This window comes from Salmo salar, chromosome ssa20 (assembly GCF_905237065.1).
Source record: "Salmo salar chromosome ssa20, Ssal_v3.1, whole genome shotgun sequence".
NCBI classification, from domain to species: domain Eukaryota; kingdom Metazoa; phylum Chordata; class Actinopteri; order Salmoniformes; family Salmonidae; genus Salmo; species Salmo salar.
The window spans coordinates 79,755,691-79,775,943 of NC_059461.1; the positions used below are offsets into that span (position 1 = coordinate 79,755,691).

Sequence of the window (20,253 nt, forward strand, 5' to 3'; positions counted from 1 at the left end):
TCCCAATGGATTAATTACAACAAGATACACTCAAAAATACATTATTTAATCAACTCTCTACGGGGCTAATTAATACGTGTTTTTCACACCGAGATGAAAGTCTTTGCTAACTGATGTAATCATGGAAGTGTTATGATTAACAAAATAGCCACAATGAACTGTATTAGGCGAATGAAGGTAAACAGATTGAGTACTAGAAGGGGCTTTTATAAGATGGTAAAAGTTAAAAAGAGACATCCTCACTTGAAACAAAGAGTATTATATTTTACTTATTTTTTTATACACAAACCCATGTATTTTGTTCTATTCAGTCTTCCTCTCAACGATCTGATAGGAATCACTGCAATGCTCCCAAAGGTGCTGTCAGACTTTGTGACTGGGACAAACACAGTCTTTTATCCTCTATGTGATATTCAGGGCTTCTTGCTCCACATGTGTGGAAGTGTGGCTGTCTGTCACGTCCTGACCTGTATAAGGGGTTATTTGTTATTGTAGTTTGGTCAGGACGTGGCAGGGGTGTGTTTGTTTAGAGTGTTTCGGGGTTTGTTGGGTTATGTTCTAGTATGTCTATTTCTATGTGGTGTTTGTTGGGTTGACCTTCAATTGGAAGCAGCTGCTCCTAGTTGCTTCTAATTGGAGGTCCTATTTAAGAGGGGTGTTTTTCTATGGGATTTTGTGTGTAGTTGTTTCTTGTTTAGCTGTGTGCCTGACAAGACTGTTATCGTCGTTGTTTTTGTATACTTTTGTTTTGTTTTTCCTTCTTTCTGCCTATTAAAAAGAAGATGAGTATACACATTCCCGCTGCGTTTTGGTCTAATCCTTATGACACCCGTGACACTGTCTTTATTCTTGCGGCAATGGCCTTTGATCATTATGTTGCCATAAGGTACAATACTAGTATCACACCCAGGAATGTGCTGCTGATTATTTTACTGGTATGGGTTCTTGACTTTCTCTTGATCTTACTACTGTTCTCTCTGCAGACGAAGCTGCCCCGGAGTAGATCCACCATAATGAATGTGTTTTGTGACAACCGTTCCCTTCTTAAACTCACCTGTGGTAAAACTATACTGAATAATGTCATAGGCCTGTTTAACACAGCAGTCATGCAGATTATAAGTGTATTGTTTCCTATGTGAAGATTCTGATCACTTGCTTGGTTACAAACAACGAATAGTTTCGCCGTCCTGGAGCCTGATCTTCCTGCACCTTCGTCACTGGGGGTGTCTGCGGCGGCAGTAACTACTCCTACGATTTCGAAGTCGACAACCTTCCGTCCAAGCTCTGGATTGAGGAACCTTGGCTGCAACTAATGGGGATCCATAATAAATACAAATACCAAGAAGTCTGAACCTAGCAGTAAATGTTTGCACACGTTTGTGGCAGAGTTGGTCATATTCTTCATATTTGAGGTTGTAGGAACCTTCATCATTGTATCACAAAGATTCAAGATTGTCTCAGCTGACTTTTGGTATTTGGTATTTTATTAGGATCCCCATTAGCTGTTGCAAAAGCAGCAGCTACTCTTCATGAGGTCCACACAAAACATGAAATATGACATAATACAGAACATCAATAGGACAGAACTACATACATTTTTTAAAAAGGCACACGTAGCCTACATATCAATGCATACACACAAACTATCTAGGTCAAATTTGTAAAATATTATTTGTGAAAGATTATGGGCATGCTCATCTTTCTAGTATCTCCTCTTCTGAATCCAATTGTATATGGACTGAACGCAAGTGAAATACGAATCACCCTATTGAAAGTATTAGTCTGAACCAATTACAAATCTGGTCTATGATGATGGTTCACAGTCACAATGAGGCCAGATGTGGGGAAAAGTGTATTTTTTTCTGCACAGAACACAAAAAATCGGAATAGTTATATAATATCGGTAGTTCATCACTATATCTGTGCTTTGTATTGGTAAACAAGGCATAGTATACCGTAGCTTCAAATCATCCATCAAACTATCATTTCAACATCATGGACTGGCAGTCCCTGAATCCACTGGCTTTTCTCTCAGTTTACCTAACAAAGTGGCTGGGTCAAACTGTTGAAATTCGAGATTGTGCTTTTAAGTTGAAAGATGTATCCCTTCTCTTTTATTACTTTTAAATTAATTATATATACCCATTGGTTCTTCAAGAATACAGTATAATTTATAAATGCCTCATTAGCTTAGTTCAAGCTTTAACTCCATTGTAAACAATATAATTGTAAACAAACACTCATGCTTAAAGCTATAATTTTGATATCATGGATGGCCCGTTCTTTCATCTATAGCAGTCTATGAATTTGAGAGAGGTTACAGTTATCCAGCAACTTTGCAGCTCAGTTGATAGAACATGGTGTTTGTAATGCCATAATAGTGTTTGTAACGCCAGGGTAGTATCAAGAGAATATGAGGTGGAAAATGGAACTCCACAGGGTAGTGCTATTAGTCCTACCTTATTCATGTTGATGATTGATGACATCTTCGTGGATATCGGACAGGGTATAGGGGCAATGTCATATGCAGATGATGGTGCCATTTAGAAAAGGGGAAAGAATATTCCTTATGTAATAGAGACAATGCAAGGTGCTGGAATGCCCCTTATCATGGGGTTTCAAGTTATCTGTATCTAAATATTGCCATATGATGTGCGCTAAATGACAAAAATGATTAAGGAAGATGTCAGTGTTCAATTATATGGAGAACTGTAAGGATCTGTGTGTAGCTGGTGCAGAGGAGTCAGGCGCAGGACAACAGAGATGAGTAAATAAAAGTAACTTTACTCAAAGTCATCAAAATACAAGAGAATTACCAAGCCCACAATAAGGATCACAATACAACAAACAATCACTCACAACCAAACATGGGGAACAGAGGGTTAAATAATAAACAGGTAATTGGGTGAGTGAAACCAGGTGTGTAAGACATAGACAAAACAAATGGAAAATGAAAAGTGGATCGGCGGTGGCTAGAAGGCCGGTGACGTCGACCGCCGAACGTCGCCCGAACAAGGAGAGGGACTGACTTCTGCGGAAGTCGTGACAAGAACGAATGGAAAGGGTAACATAATTTAAGTATTTGGGGCTATGGTTTGATGAAAAGCTTACATGGATACAACATATTACTTTGAGACTAAATGTAAATCTAAGAAAATATTAAATCTTATGAGGACAATAGTTGGGCATGATTGGGGGTAGATCGGAAAGCTTTACTGAATATTTATCGTACTTTGATGAGATCGTCTGTAGATCATGGGTGCTTTGTAAATTTTTTACATCGCTGTTGCACCTTGATAGGATGCAAGCGAGGGCACTCAGGATGTGCGATGGTGCATTTAAAACTACACTGGTTGAGGCTTTACAAGTAGATACTGGGGAAATGCCAATAGCCCTTAGAAAAGTTAAGATGGCCCTGGCATACTGGGAAAGACTGAAGGGTAGTATTGCAGATCATCCTACACTGACAGTATTGGAAGACTGTTGGGATTATGAACAATATCAAAAGAGGGGGTTTGACCCAGAGATTGGAAAAAGGGTTGATGAGTATATACTATAGGGCCATCTGTGGCAATAGGAAATGTGACATTGTTATAGGGTCATCTGTGGCAATAAGAAATGTAATATTGTTATAGGGCCATCTGTGGCAATAGGAAATGTGATATTGTTATAGGGCCATCTGTGGCAATAGGAAATGTGATATTGTTATAGGGCCATCTGTGGCAATAGGAAATGTGATATTGTTATAGGGCCATCTGTGGCAATAGGAAATGTGATATTGTTATAGAGCCATCTGTGGCAATAGGAAATGTGATATTGTTATAGGGCCATCTGTGGCAATAGGAAATGTGATATTGTTATAGGGCCATCTGTGGCAATAGGAAATGTGATATTGTTATAGAGCCATCTGTGGCAATAGGAAATGTGATATTGTTATAGGGCCATCTGTGGCAATAGGAAATGTGCCACCGTGGTTTTATACTGTTGATCTTAGCCTGATTGAAGAAAATAAACAGTGGTGTGAAGAAGATAATGTAGGAACAATAGTGGATCAATATACTAGTAATCCGTTTTATTCTTGTCTTGCAGTGTGTACAGATGGTTCAAAGGATCCCATGAATAAGAAGACAGCAGCAGGTATATTTATTTCTGAGTTCAATGTTAGTCTATGCAAGAGACTAACTAAAGATGTATCTGTATATTCAACAGAAATGGTTGCGATAATTGTTGGATTGCAATGGATAGATGAGGTGCAACCAAGAAGAGTAGTAATATGTTGGGACTCTGCATCAGTGTTTTGCAGTTTAAGATCTGGAAAGTCAGAACGTGAGGAGTCATGAGTAAAAATAATGATGCTGTTGTTAGGTTAACAAGGAAATGGTATTGAAATTCACTTCTGTTGGATTTCGGCTCAAACAGGAGTGAATGGAAATTATACAGTAGATATAATAGCAAAAAGAGCAGTGAAAAAGAATATACATGTGCAGTTGGGTAGAGGGGAAATTAAAACATTGATTCAGAAAAATGGGTTAAATTGCTGGCAGAGACAATGGGATGAAAGTAGTAAGGGCAGACCGTGCTTCTATAGCCACCGTGCTTCTTTCACATGCTTTGCTTGCTGTTTGGGGTTTTAGGCTGGGTTTCTGTACAGCACTTTGAGATATCAGCTGATGTACGAAGGGCTATATAAAAATACATTTGATTGATTGATTTGAGACATGTTTATAGTACAAGGAAATCTGTACAGGAGATAGTGTCATATAATGGGAACAGAAGGGAGGAGGTTGTGTAGGATGACATTAACATATGGGATTGAATTCATCTTTAACATTGATAGGGAAACATGGTACTGGAATGTATAATGGATGTATGGTAGAGGAAAATGTTGAAGATGTATTATTATTTTGTGAAATGAATGCTGTAGAAAGGAAGAGATTGTTTCATAGGGTCAGAGGTTGGTCAGGAATGGGTGGTATTTTGGGTGGGGGTGATGGGAGTAGTGAGGTTTGTAGGGAATTACAATTTATTAGAAATTCAGGGTTAGTTAAGAGAATATAGTGGTATAGATAGGTTGAGAACGGCCTCACCCACCAGTACAGTAGGTGCCGGTGTATGCACCTGTCTGTTGGTTATGATTCGTCAAATAAAACGTAAAGAAGAAGAAGTGCATGTCAGAGCAAAAAGCAAGCCACGAGGTCAAAGGAATTGTCCGTCAAGCTCAGAGACAGGATTGTGTCAAGGCACAGATCTGGGAAAAGGTACCAAAACATTTTTGCATCATTGAATGTCCTCACGACACAGTGGCCTCCATCATTCTTAAATGGAATGAATTTGGAACCACCAAGACTTCCTAGAGCAGGCCACCCGGAAAAACTGAGCAATCGGGGGAGAAGGGCCTTGGTCAGGGAGGTGACCAATAGCCCGATGGTCACTCTGACAGACCTCTAGAGTTCCTCGGTGGAGATAGGAGAACCTTGCAGAAGGACAACCATCTCTGCAGCACTCCACCAATCAGGCCTTTATGGTAAAGTGGCCAGACGGAAGCCACTCATCAGTAAAAGGCACATGACAGCCAGCTTGGAGTTTGCCGAAAGGCGCCTAAAGGACTCAGACCTTGAGACACAAGATTCTCTGGTCTGATGGAACCAGATTGAACTCTTTGGCCTGAATGCCAAGTGTCACGTCTGGAGGAAACTCACCACCTGGTCAATACCCTCCCTACGGGGAAGCATTATTATGGTTTTTCAGCGGCAGGGACAGGGAGACCAGTCAGGATCGAGGAAAGATGAATAGAACAAAGAACAGCCAGATCCTTGATGAAAGCCTGCTCAGGACATCAGACTGGGGTGAAGGTTCACCTTCCAACAGGACAACGACCCTAAGCACACAGCCAAGACAACGCAGGAGTGGCTTTGGGACAAGTCTCTGAATGTCCCTGAGTGGCCCAGCCAGAGCCCGGACTTGAACCTGATCGAACATCTGTGCTGTGCAGCGACGCTCCCCATCCAACCTCCCCAAGTACAGGTGTGGCAAGCTTGTAGCGTCATACCCAAGAAGACTCGAGGCTGTAATCGCTGCCAAAGGTGCTTTAACAAAGTACTGAGCAAAGGGTCTGAATACTTTTTTTTATTTTTATAAATTTGCAACATTTCTCAAACCTGTTTTTGCTTTGTCATCATGGGATATTGTGTGTAGATTGATGAGGGGGAAAAAAACGATTTAATACATTTTAGAATAAGGCTGTAATGTAACAAAATGTAGAAAAAGTCAACAGGTCTGAATACTTTCCGAATGCACTGTATAAACAGTAATGAATACATCATCACAACAACCTATCACTTAGTCTTGAGTTACGTCAGAATGTGAGTGGTTTTCTGAGTGGGCATTATTTCTGCTCTAGCCAAGCTAGTTTAGAAAGATTGACACCATCATAGCAAGGTATTGTTTGCTTTTAGACAAAATGTAACAGACAGGTAAACCCTCAGCTAAGCTACACCACTCATCTGAATAACATGCCATATACCTATACACACATTGCTTTAATGCAGAGTACATGTTAAGTTAAAGACAATATATGTTTAAAATGATCAACTACAATATGATTACATTTCAATTCTAGAGTGACTGAATATAACCAATCTGATAATTCAGTTAATACGAGCCCTACAGTAAGCTAGACTGGAGCTAACTAGCTTTAGATATTTCTTTGCTAGTATTGAGTCAGATTTACATAACTTATAGTACATTAAATGTGTACATAAGATTAGCTTTTCTTCCTTTAAAGGTATTTGATGATGCCGGGCCAGAATCTTAATCAGACACTCAGTTACCACGTGCAGATTGCCAGTTTTGACATCCCTACCCCAGTGAGCTTACCCTGTGTTCACCATTGGTCTCCTGCTCTCTCTGTTCTCTGTCTTCTGTAACCTGACCATCATGCTGTTGCTCATCACACAGTGGACTCTCCACAAGCCCACACTACCCCACGTGCTTTTCAAGCCTTTCCTTGTCACATGTACGGGGGTGGTGTATTTTCCCTACTAGCAGCGATATCAATTGATAGATTTTTTGCCATTTGCAAACCACTGCAATACCCCTTGATCATGACTCCTTTTACACTATGTGTCATTTGATCAGCTGCTTGGGGCCTGGACCTGGCCATGATACTGACCCTGTTTACTCTTCAGTCCAGAGTTAAGAGGTGCAATGCTTACATACTAAATATCCAGTCCAATCCCTCTCTACTTTGCCTCTCATGTGGAGAAGATTTCACAGTTAACAACATTTCTGGCTTATCTATGAGAGTGGTTATGCAGACAAACGCTGCACCTTGGTCCGTCTCTTACAACAAACGTGACAGAATATCCCACCACACAAGGACCAAGCAGCGTGTTCATGAGATAAAGGAGTTTTGGACATGGGAGGAGATCATGGGAGGACACGAGACCCTTCCTTGGCGGGAGTCGCAGAGGACGCAGGAAGGACAGCGACGATGCCGAGGACCGCGGTCACAGAAACCCCAAGATTATTTTGGGGGGGGCACGAGGGGTGGTCGACTGAGCAGCGGGGAGTGCCAGAGCCCGCCTGGGAGTCGATGGAACAGTGTGAGGAAGGATACCGGAGAGAGGGGTTAGCTAGGAGTATGTGGCAACGCAGGCGTTTGGAGGAGCGTGTCATCAGACCGGTGAAACCTGTGCCGGCTCCACGCACCAGGCCTCCAGTGCGCTTCCCCAGTCCGGTACGTCCTGTGCCAGATCCCCACACTCGTCCTGAAGAGCCAGAGACTGTCAGGGAGGCAATGGAGAAGTTGGGAGAGACAGAGATGAGAGAGATGTTGGTCAAGTGTGTTCTGCACAACATTCGACCTGAAGATCCTGTCAGCAGTCTGGTGCGTCATGGGCCAGCTCCCTGCACCCTTCCTGAAGTGTGTGTCAACAGTCCGGTGCCACCTGTGCCGGCTCCACGCACCAAGCCTCCAGTGCGCCTCCCCAGCCCGGTACGTCCTGTGCCTGCTCCCCGCACTCGCCCTGAAGTGCGTGTTACCAGTCCGGTGCCACCTGTGCCGGCTCCACGCACCAAGCCTCCAGTGCGCCTCCCCAGCCCGGTACGTCCTGTGCCGGTTCCATGCACTAGGTCTCCAGTGCGCCTCGACAGCCTGGAACCTCCAGCAACGGTTTACAGTCCAGAGCATCCAGCGATGGTTCACAGTCCAGAGCTTCCAGCGACGGTTCACAGTCCAGAGCTTCCAGAGACGTTCACAGTCCGGAGCTTCCAGCGACGGTTCAGTCCGGAGCTTCCAACGACGGTTCACAGTCCGGAGCTTCCAGTGACGGTCAATGGCCCGGAGCCTCCAGTGACGGTCAATGGCCCGGAGCCTCCAGTGACGGTCAACGGCCCGGAGCTTCCAGTGATGGTCAATGGCCCGGAGCTTCAAGTGACGGTCAACGGTCCGGAGAGTCCAGGCACGGTGTCCAGTCCCGATCCAAGGTCGGAGCCTTCCTCTGCGCCGGTGCCCAGTCCGGGCACGGCGTCCAGTCCCGCTCCATGGCAGGAGCCTTCCTCTGTGCCTGGGCACATACCAGGCACGGCGCCCAGTCCAGCTCCATGGCAGGAGCCTTCCTCTGCGCCAGTGCCCAGTCCAGGCACGGCGTCCAGTCCCGCTCCAAGGCCGGAGCCTTCCTCTGCGCCGGTGCCCAATCCAGGCACGGCTTCCAGTCCCGCTCCAAGGCCGGAGCCTTCCTCTGTGCCGGTGCCCAGTCCAGGCACGGCGGCCAACCCAGCTCCATGGCCGGAGCCTTATTCTGCGCCGGTGCCCAGTCCAGGCACGACATCCAATCCAGCTCCATGGCTGGAGCCCTCCTCTGCACCGTTGCCCTGTCCAGGCACGGCATCCAGTACCGCTCCAAGGCCGGAGCCTTACTCTGCGCCGATGCCCAGTCCAGGCACGGCGTTCAGCCCGGCGCCAGGGCTGGATCCGGGGTCTGGGCGGGGGCTACGACCTGCACTGGAGCCACTGGTGCACGATGTCTAATATTAAAGAAGTCTCGAGGTATTGTTCGCCTGAGGTAGAGTACCTCATGATAAGCTGTAGACCACACTATCTATCAAGAGAGCTCTCATCTATATTATTTGGGTCTGGGTGAGCAAGAAAATGCTCACCCAGAAGCGGTGCTCCTAGTAGCCAGGGACTTTAATGCAGGCAAACTTAACTTCTTGGGGCTATGTGGGACGCTAGCGTGCCACCCGTGGTGCACCCTATCAACAGCAGGTGCATTTCAAGAGCGGCAAATTTGAAACCAAATAAATGTCAAAATTCAAATTTTTCAAACATACAACAATCTTACACCCTTTGAAAGATAAACATCTCCTTAATCTAACCACGTTGTCCGATTTCAAAAAGGTTTTACGGCGAAAGCATAAAGTTAGATTATGTTAGGAGAGTACATTGACAATAGCTGTGTGTAATGTTTTGTCAATTCAAAGACAGGCGTCACCAAAACCATAAAACCAGCTAAAATGATGCACTAACCTTTTACAATCTCCATCAGATGACACTCCTAGGACATTATGTTAGACAATGCATGCATTTTTAGTTCTATCAAGTTCATATTTATATCCAAAAACAGCGTTTTACTATGGCATTGATGTTGAGGAAATCGTTTCCCTCCAATAACCAGCAGTCAAGTCAGCACCACAAATTAAATAATTAAAATTAGAAAACATTGGTAAAATATTATATTGTCATTTAAAGAATTATAGATTTACATCTCTTGAACGCAATCAACTTGCCAGATTTAAAAATAACCTTACTGGGAAATCACACTTTGCAATAATCTGAGCACTGCGCCCAGAAAAATATGCTTTGCTATACAGACAAACGGCCATGTTGGAGAGATCTAAAATCGAAAATACTATGTAAATAATCCATTACCTTTGATTCTCTTCATCAGATGTCACTTCCAGGAATCCCAGGTCCATAACGAATGTAGTTTTGTTCAAAAAAGCTCATCATTTATATCCAAAAAGCTCCGTCTTGTTAGCACATGATGTAAGCCAGCCGGACTTCTCGTCATGAACGAGGGGAAAAAATATATTTACGTTCGTTCAAACATGTCAAACGTTGTATAGCATAAATCATTAGTGCCTTTTTTAACCAGAACATGAATAATATTCAAGGTGGACGAATGCATTCTCTTTTATAACGTATTGGAACGAGGGTACCCAACATGAACTCGCGCGCCAGAGTCTAATCGGCCATCAGATCTCACAGTAAAAGACTCAAAACACTTTGTAAAGGCTGGTCACATCTAGTGGAAGAAATAGGAAGTGCCAAAACATTAATCAACCCCTGTGTGTTTCAATGGCATAGGCTTAAAGGTAATTCAACACATCAGGTATCCACTTCCTGTCAGAAAATGTCTCAGGGTTTTGCCTGCCAAATGAGTTCTGTTATACTCACAGACACCATTCAAACAGTTTTAGAAACTTTAGGGTGTTTTCTATCCATATATAATAAGTATATGCATATTCTAGTTACTGGGTAGGATTAGTAACCAGATTAAATCGGGTACGTTTTTTTATCCAGCCGTGAAAATACTGCCCCCTAGCCCCAACAGGTTAAATCAGTTTGACGAACTTTTTACCAGCATGTCACATGTGCAACCAGAGGGAAAAAACTCTAGACCACCTTTACTCCACACACAGAGATGCATACAAAGCTCTCCCCTGCCCTCCATTTGGCAAATCTGACCATAATTCTATCATCCTGATGCCTGCTTACAAGCAAAAATTAAAGCAGGATGTACCAGTGACTCACTCAATACAGAAGTGGTCAGATGGCGCAGGACTGTTGTGCTAGCACAGACTGGAATATGTTCCAGGATTCATCCAATGGCATTGAGGAGTACACCACCTCAGTCATTGGCTTCATCAATAAGTGCATCGACGACGTTGTCCCCACAGTGACCGTACGTACATATCCCAACCAGAAGCCATGGATTACAGGCAACATCTGCATCGAGCTAAAGGCTAGAGCTGCCACTTTCAAGGAGCGGGACACTAATCCGGACACCTATAAGAAATCCCGCTGTGCCTTCAGACAAACCATCAAACAAGCAAAGCGTCAATACAGGATTAAGATTGAATCCTACTACACCAGCTCTGATGCTGGTCGGATGTGGCAGGGCTTGAAAACTATTACGGACTACAAAGGGAAACCCAGACGCGAGCTGCACAGTGACGTGAGTCTACCAGACGAGCTAAATGCCTTTTATGCTCGCTACGAGGCAAGCAACACTGAAGCATGCACAAGAGCACTGGTAGCCGATGTGAGCAAGGCCTTTAAACAGGTCAACATTCACAAAGCTGTGGGGCCAGATGGATTACCATGATGTATACTCAAAGCCTGCGTGAACTGGCAAGTGTCTTCACTGACATTTTCAACCTCTCCCTGACTGGGTCTGTAATACCAACATGTTTCAATCAGACCACCATAGTCCCTGTGGCCAAGGTAACCTGCCTAAATGATTACCGCCCCATGGCGCTCATGTTGGTAGCCATGAAGTGCTTTGAAAGGCTGGTCATGGCTCACATCAACAGCATCCTCCCGGATACCCTAGATCCACTTCATTTTGCATCCCGCCCCAACAGATCCACAGATGACGCAATCTCAGTCGCACTCCACACTGCCCTTTCCCACCTGGACAAAAGGAACACTTATGAGAATGCTGTTCATTGACTACAGCTTAGCGTTTAACACCATAGTGCCCACGAAGCTCATCACTAAGCTAAGGACCCTGGGACTAAACACCTCCCTCTGTACCTGGATCCTGGACTTCCTGACGGGCCGCCCCCAGGTGGTAAGAGTAGGTAACAACACATCCGCCACGCTGATCCTCAACACAGGGGGCCCTCAGGGGTGTGTGCTCAGTCCCCTCCTGTACCCACGACTGCGTGGCCAAACACGACTCCAACACCATCATTAAGTTTGCCGATGACAGAACAGTGGTAGGCCTGATTACCGACAACGATGAGACAGCCTATAGGGAGGAGGTCAGAGAACTGGCAGTGTGGTGCCAGGACAACAACCTCTCCCTCAACGTGAGCAAGACAAAGGAGTTGATCGTGGACTACAGGAAAAGGTGGGCCGAACACTCCCCTGTTAACATCAACGGGGCTGTAGTGGAGCGGGTCGAGAGTTTCAAGTTCCTTGGTGTTCACATCACCAACGATCTATCATGGTCCAAACACACCAAGACAGTCGTGAAGAGGGCACGACAAAACCTTTTCCCCCTCAGGAGAAAAGATTTGGCATGGGTCCCCAGATCCTCAAAACGTTCTACAGCTGCACCACCGGGAGCATCCTGACCGGTTGCATCACCGCCTGGCATGGCAACTGCTCGGCATCTGACCGTAAGGCGCTACAGAGGGTAGTGCGTACGGCCCAGTACATCACTGAGGCCAAGCTTCCTGCAATCCAGGACCTATATAATAAGCAGTGTCAGAGGAAAGCCCATAAAATTGTCAGAGACTCCAGTCACCCAAGTCATAGACTGTTTTCTCTGCTACCGCACGGCAAGCGGTACCGGAGCGCCGAGTCTAGGACCAAAAGGCTCCTTAACAGCTTCTACCCCCAAGCCATAAGACTGCAGAACAATTTATCAAATGGTCACTGGACTATTACATTGACCCCCCCATTTGTTTTGTACACTGCTGCTACTCGCTGTTTATTAACTATGCATAGTCAATTCAACCTTACCTACATGTACAAATGACCTCTAACCTGTACCCCCGCACACTGACTCGGTACCAGTACCCCCTGTATATAGCCTCGTTATTGTTATGTTATTGTGTTACTTTTTATTATTTTTACTTTAGTTTATTTGGTAAATATTTTCTTAACTCTTCTTGAACTGCACTGTTGGTTAAGGGCTTGTAAGAAACCATTTCACAGTAAGGTCTACACTTCTTGTATTCGGCGCATGTGACAAAGACAGTTTGATTTGATTTATTACTCCAATTATATAGGGGATGAAAACAACGGACATCAGAACAGATGGAGAGAAACAAAAAGATGGCATTCAAGTGAACATTTAATGAATGTCAGCGACGCTCTGGTTTCCTGTGTATCTCAGGGCTCATTGTTATATCTCTTTCTTTAATCATTGGGGGTAAATATAAAATGAATCGGTTTTGGGGCAACAACTTATTCTGCTGATGTGGTGTATCAATAATCTGTCATAGTAACATACCGAATATCTGTTTAATACCTTTCTTATTCTGCTGATATGGTGTATCAATAATCTGTCATAGTAGCATACCGAATATCTGTTTAATACCTTTCTTATTCTGCTGATGTGGTGTATCAATAATCTGTCATAGTAGCATACCGAATATCTGTTTAATACCTTTCTTATTCTGCTGATGTGGTGTATCAAGAACCTGTCATAGTAGCATACCGAATATCTGTTTAATACCTTTCTTATTCTGCTGATGTGGTGTATCAATAACCTGTCATAGTAGCATACCGAATATCTGTTTAATACCTTTCTTATTCTGCTGATGTGGTGTATCAATAACCTGTCATAGTAGCATACCGAATATCTGTTTAATACCTTTCTTATTCTGCTGATGTGGTGTATCAATAATCTGTCATAGTAGCATACCGAACATCTGTTTAATACCTTTCTTCCTTGACTTGTTCTGAGATTACTATTCAATCACATTTTGTAAACTGGATATGTTAGGCAGTTGCCTCTATAAAGGTTTGCTTTACTCTTTTATATTTTACTTGATATTATTAATGTATGCATAATTTTTTTTCATATAGATTGGTATATCGCAAGGTGACCTCAGTGTGGAAAATTATGTCATGTGAAAAAGTAGTCCTGCAATTTCCCAAGTCACCCAGACAGAATCACTTGGTGCTGTGTTATATTGTTCAATCAGCCAAGAAACCCTAAAAACATTATTAATAAGTGTGATTATGAATTATTCAATTGATTATGAACTGCATCAGTCTATGAAAGCCTATTTTGTCTGTGGAGTCGAGCAGACTATGAGACAGCTGTGTGTGTAATTGGTACTCTTACCCAGTCTCAATGACTTAACTAAGGCCTTTAGAAGGCTTTGTGGTTGTGTACTGTTAGGTTACACAGTCCCAGTGCAGTCAAAAACATGATTTTCCTGTGTTTTATATATATTTCCACAGGTTGGGATAATACTGTGAAATTGTGAAAATTATGATAATGCACTTTTAGTGTAAGAGCTGTTTGAAAAGACCGCCTGAAAATTGTGCCTGTTTTGGTGGGATGGCGATTTGGCCACCATCCAGTAAATTAGTTAATGACCAATAAGAAAGAGTTCCAAACCGCTCTGCCAATAACAGCTAATTTTCAGTTTTCCCATCCTCACTCAGACCACTCCCAGACAGTCCGAGCAAAATTCTTGATTGAGAAATTGCTCTTTGCCAAGATGCTATTTTATTTATTTTTGACCATTTTAATTGAAAACAATCACAATAAGGTACTTAACTGTTACCAGGAAATGATTTCACATTGAGATAAAAAAAAATAGCTGCATTGGACCTTTAAGTAAGGCCTTTGGATGGTCTTGCGGTTGTGTACTGTTAGGTTAGGAGCTGTGACTGTTAGGGGGCAGGTGTTACACAGCTGTACTTCACAACCGGGACAGCAGCACCACAGAAGCCCTATAATCACAACAAATTATTTTTGGACTCTAGGGATTGTCATGATCCGCCCACTCTCCTCTACTTTATATGAGGTGCAGTGAAGTGAGTTAGGAGCCTACCCATCTGTAAACATGCTTTTTAAGGTATTGAATTACACTTTGAGCTTAGTCTACAGATAGTCACACTGGCCTCATACACATTGGCCTGTTATAAAGGGATAGTTCACTGGCCTCATACACATTGGGATGTTCTAAAGGGATATTTCACTGGCCTCATACACATTGGCCTGTTATAAAGGGATAGTTCACTGGCCTCATACACATTGGGATGTTCTAAAGGGATAGTTTACTGGCCTCATACACATTGGCCTGTTATAAAGGGATAGTTCACTGGCCTCATACACATTGGCCTGTTATAAAGGGACAGTTCACTGGCCTCATACACATTGGCCTGTTATAAAGGGATAGTTCACTGGACTCATACACATTGGCCTGTTATAAAGGGAAAGTTCACTGGCCTCATACACATTGGCCTGTTATAAAGGGATAGTTCACTGGCCTCATACACATTGGCCTGTTATAAAGGGATAGTTCACTGGACTCATACACATTGGGCTGATATAAAGGGATAGTTCACTGGCTTCATACACATTGGCCTGTTAAAAAGGGATAGTTCACTAGACTCCTACACATTGGGCTGTTATAAAGGGATAGTTCACTGGCCTCATACACACTGGGCTATGGGTTGTTGATAACAGCTGTCTTTCAGGGTGTATCGTTGATAGTGGTTATATTTACCCTCATCCAGATCCTGCTCACCTGTGTCATGAATAAGTCGTCTGATGCCCGGAGCAAGGCCATTCAGACATGTGGTACACATCTTGTAGTGTTCTTATTCTTAGAGTTCAACGCCTGCTTTAGCCTGATATCTCATCGATTCGAGCAAGCAGCCCCTTCCTTGAGGAGGGCTTTTGGAGTATCAGTTATGGTGTTCCCTCCCATTCTCAATCCCCTCATATATGGTCTAAAAACGAAAGAAATTCGGCAAAATGTTCTGGGTTTCTACAAACGAAAGGTATCTTCAGTTAAATGAGAATAAATACTGTACATGAATCTGTATAATACACGGCATGGGCTTTAGACAGTTTTTAAGGCCTTCCCAATAAAATAAAGAAACGCTGATTTGTAAATCAGTCAAAGAAAATTAGAGTTGTGTTCCGTCTTTTTGTGCAAGACAATGACAACATTTTCTTTTTTTTTAGGTTAAAATGTGTAATGGGTTAAGATTGGTTATGGGTTGGCTACAGCATGTTGAGCAAATTGTGTGTAACTTGTTTTGTTTGTCTGTCTTCAGCATTTTAATAACAATAACAAAGACAACACAAAATAGTGGTGTGTGTGTGTGTGTGTGTGTGTGTGTGTGTGTGTGTGTGTGTGTGTGTGTGTGTGTGTGTGTGTGTGTGTGTGTGTGTGTGTGTGTGTGTGTGTGTGTGTGTGTGTGTGTGTGTGTGTTCGTGTGTATGTGTGTGTGTGTGTGTGTGTGGGTGCAGCTCGCAGAATTAATACAGTAAATTTGATTGTAACAATAGGAAGACACGTCCGTTGTCCACTGTACATGGATAATTAAGTTGTATTGTATAATTGTTATGCCTGTACTTTGTCCCTGTGAGAAGGTAGGCCTAATCAGTGACAGAAAGACAAAAAATGGCCTATACAATGGCACCAGAGTAGAACAAGTCAGTCATTTCTGTTTTTGAAAGGTGAACAGTAGGTTTTTTCTAGCATAAATCATATGTGGATCCCCCTTTTTTAAATACATAAATATATGTATGTATATTTAGCCTTTACTTAGACAGATGGAAACAACAGAGGAGGAGACAGGCAAGTGGGACAACACAGGGATTGATCCCTGGTATCCAATGCAGAGCAGTATATGACTGGCCATAAGAGTTACTGCTAGACCATGGGCTCTGCACGTCAGGTAAGAGATGATCAACGAGGGGCTATGCGTTCTATGGAAAATAATGAACGATGTGGAAGGTGTGTTCCACAACATGCTATTGGAGTGGAGCTAAGCTTCCACGTCAATCATTATGTTCCAGAGAAAGCATAGCCCTTTGTTGATTATCCCTTACTTAACATGCAGAGCCTGTGGTCTAGCAGTAACTCTTACGGCCAGTCATATAAGAATCATGATTCATGCACTGTTTTGGTCATCAAAAAAATCATAATTAAGAATAATTTAACTTTAATTGGATGTTCTTGTTGTGTGGAGCCTTTCCCCTTCACTTTTGTCAGCTTACTTCTGTTTACTTACAATATGTCTTATTTCACCAAAGATGAGGAGACCGCTGTATAGTCTGTCATATCAGACTGCATTCATACATTTTGTGTTACATCTGTAGCATTCTTTAATAGCCCTTTATACTAACTGCCTATGTACAATGCATGTTGCAGAAATTACTGAAAACAATGTCACTTTTTTGCTATAAGCGTTCATAACTGGCTACGAGACTATTGTAGCAACATTAATTTACCATTTTGATACACCTGTAAACAAAGCTTGTTTTAGAAGGAGGATGGGATCCACTCAAATCATCTGGGTTCCTGGATCCATTCACAGCATTATAAGGCTGTGTTGAGACAATGACTTATTAAAGACCCAAGCACAGCTCAGCTCATTGCTACTATTGTGTCGCTTAGTTTTCATAATGCTTCAGCAAATGTACATCATACCAGGGGCGTTGGAAGACACAATGTAAGTAACCTAATTTATGTCCCTCTAACTGCCCTGAATGCCTCTGCTGATCCTACAGCTTTTGTATGCAGTTATCATGTGTCCATTAACCAGATATATACTGTTAGCACTGAGGGGGTGTGCCTTAGCAGGAAGTCCACTGTGTGCAGTTCACCCTGCACTAACATAAATAACATGCTGCTAAGCTTCCCAGTAAAGCAATGAAAACAATCAAGCATCCCAGAAAAGTGCTAAATATAGCCAACATTAACATATGTAGTCCACAATCATCTCCTTTGTCTTGATCACGTTGAGGGAGAGGTTGTTGTTCTGGCACCACACGGCCAGGTCTCTGACCTCCTCCCTATAGGCTGTCGCGTCGTTGTCGGTGATTAGGCCTACCACTATTGAGTCATCGGAAAACTTAATGATGGTGTTGGAGTCGTACCTGGCCGTGCAGTCATGAGTGAAAAGTGAGTACTGGAGGGGACTGAGCACACACCCCTGAGGGACCCCTGTGTTGAGGATCAGCGTTGTGGATGTGATGATACCTACTCTTTCCACCTGGGGGCGGCCCGTCAGGAAGTCCAGGATCCAGTTGCAGAGGGAGGTATTTAGTCCCAGGGTCCATAGCTTATTGATGAGGTTTGAGGGCACTATGATGTTGAACGCTGAGCTGTAGCCAATGAATAGCATTCTCACATAGGTGTTCCTTTTGTCCAGGTGGGAAAGGGCAGTGTGGAGTGCAATAGAGATTGCATCATCTGTGGATCTGTTAGGGCGGTATGCAAATTGGAGTGAATCTAGGGTTTCTGGATAATGTTGCCTTTCAAAGCACTTCATGGCTGCAGATGTGAGTGCTACGGGTCGGTAGTCATTTAGGAAGGTTACCTTAGTGTTCTTGGCCACAGGGAATATGAAGGTCTGCTTAAAACATGTTGGTATTACAGACTCGGACAGGGAGAGGTTTAAAATGTCACTGAAGACTCTTGCCAATTGTTCAGCGCATGCTTGCGGTACACGTCCTGGTAATCCATCTGGCCCTGCGGCATTGTGAATGTTGACCTGTTTAAAGGTCTCACTCACATCGGCTGTGGAGAGCGTGGTCACACAGTCTTCCGGAAGAGCTGGTGCTCTCATGCATGTTTCAGTGTTACTTGCCTCGAAGCGAGCACAGAAGTAGTTTAGCTCGTCTGGAAGACTCGTGCCACTGGGCAGCTCTCGGCTGTGCTTCCCTTTGTAGTTTGTAATGGTTTGCAAGCCTTGCCGCATCCGACGAGCATCAGAGCCGATTCCATCTTAGTCCTGTATTGATGCTTTGCCTGTTTGATGTGTCGTCGGAGTGCATAGCAGGATTTCTTAGAAGCTTCCAGGTTAGAGCCCCGCTTCTTGAAAGCGGCAGCTCTAGCCTTTAGCTCAGTGCGGATGTTGCCTAATCCATGGCTTCTGGTTGGGGTATGGTCACTGTGGGGACGACATCATCGATGCAATTATTGATGAAGCCAATGACTGATGTGATGTACTCCACAATGCCATTGGAGGAATCCTGGAACATTTTCCAGTCTGTGCTAGCAAAACAGTCTGTAGCTTAGCATCTGCTTCATCTTACCACTTTTTTATTGATCGAGTAACTGGTCCTTCCTGCTTTAATTTTTGCTTGTAAGCAGGAATCAGGAGGATAGAATCATGGTCAGATTTTCCAAATGGAGGGTGAGGGAGAGCTTTGTATGTGTCTCTGTGTGTGGAATAAAGGTGGTGCAGAGCTTTTTCCCCTCTGGTTGCATATTTAACATGCTGCTTGAAATTTGGTAAGATGGATTTAAGTTTCCATGCATTAAAGTCCACGGCTACTTGGAGTGCCGCCTCTGGGTGAGTGTTTTCCTGGTTGTTTATGGCAGAATACAGCTCATTGAGTGCGGTCTGTGGTGGTATGTAGACAGCTACAAAAAATACAGATAAAAACTCTCTAAGGACAGTGAGGGAAAAAAGTATTTGATCCCCTGCAGATTTTGTACGTTTGCCCACTGACAAAGAAATGATCAGTCTATAATTCTAATTGTAGGTTTATTTGAACAGTGAGAGACAGAATAACAACAAAAAAATCCTGATAAACGCATGTCAAAAATGTTATAAAATGATTTGCATTTTAATGAGGGAAATAAGTATATAACCCCTCTGCAAAACATGACTTCGTACTTGGTGGCAAAACCCTTGTTGGCAATCACAGAGGTCAGATGTTTCTTATAGTTGGCTACTAGGTTTGCCCACATCTCAGGAGGGATTTTATCCCACTCCTCTTTGCAGATCTTTTCCAAGTCATTAAAGTTTCGAGGCTGACGTTTGGCAACTCGACCCTTCAGCTGCCGCCACAGATTTTCTATGGTACTAAGGTCTGGAGACTGGCTAGGCCACTCCAGGACCTTAATGTGCTTCTTCTTGTGCCACTCCTTTGTTGCCTTGGCCGTGTGTTTTGGGTCATTGTCATGCTGGAATACCCATCCACGACCCATTTTCAATGCCCTAGCTGAGGGAAGGAGGTTCTCAACCAAGATTTGACGGTACATGGCCCCGTCCATATTCCCTTTGATGCGGTGAAGTTGTCCTGTCCCCTTAGCAGAAAAACACCCCCAAAGCATAATGTTTCCACCTCCATGTTTGACGGTGGGGATGGTGTTCCTGGGGTCATAGGCAGCATTACTCCTCCTCCAAACACGGCGAGTTGAGTTGATGCCAAAGAGCTCCATTTTGGTCTCATCTGACCACAACACTTTCACCCAGTTGTCCTCTGAATCATTCAGATGTTCATTGGCAAACTTCAGACAGGCATG

At 43.5% G+C, this 20,253-nt stretch overlaps 1 protein-coding gene across 1 annotated transcript; it reads left to right on the forward strand.

Annotated features, from left to right (window-relative positions):
- The first annotated feature begins 213 nt into the window (after positions 1-213).
- On the forward strand, positions 214-15,855 carry LOC106584553 (olfactory receptor 52H1-like). The gene is made up of 4 exons (XM_045703407.1): positions 214-442; positions 832-1,121; positions 8,134-8,140; positions 15,474-15,855. The coding sequence occupies exons 1-4, from the start codon at positions 214-216 to the stop codon at positions 15,779-15,781; spliced, it is 834 nt and encodes a 277-aa protein (XP_045559363.1). The 3' UTR covers positions 15,782-15,855.
- The last annotated feature ends 4,398 nt before the right edge of the window (positions 15,856-20,253 follow it).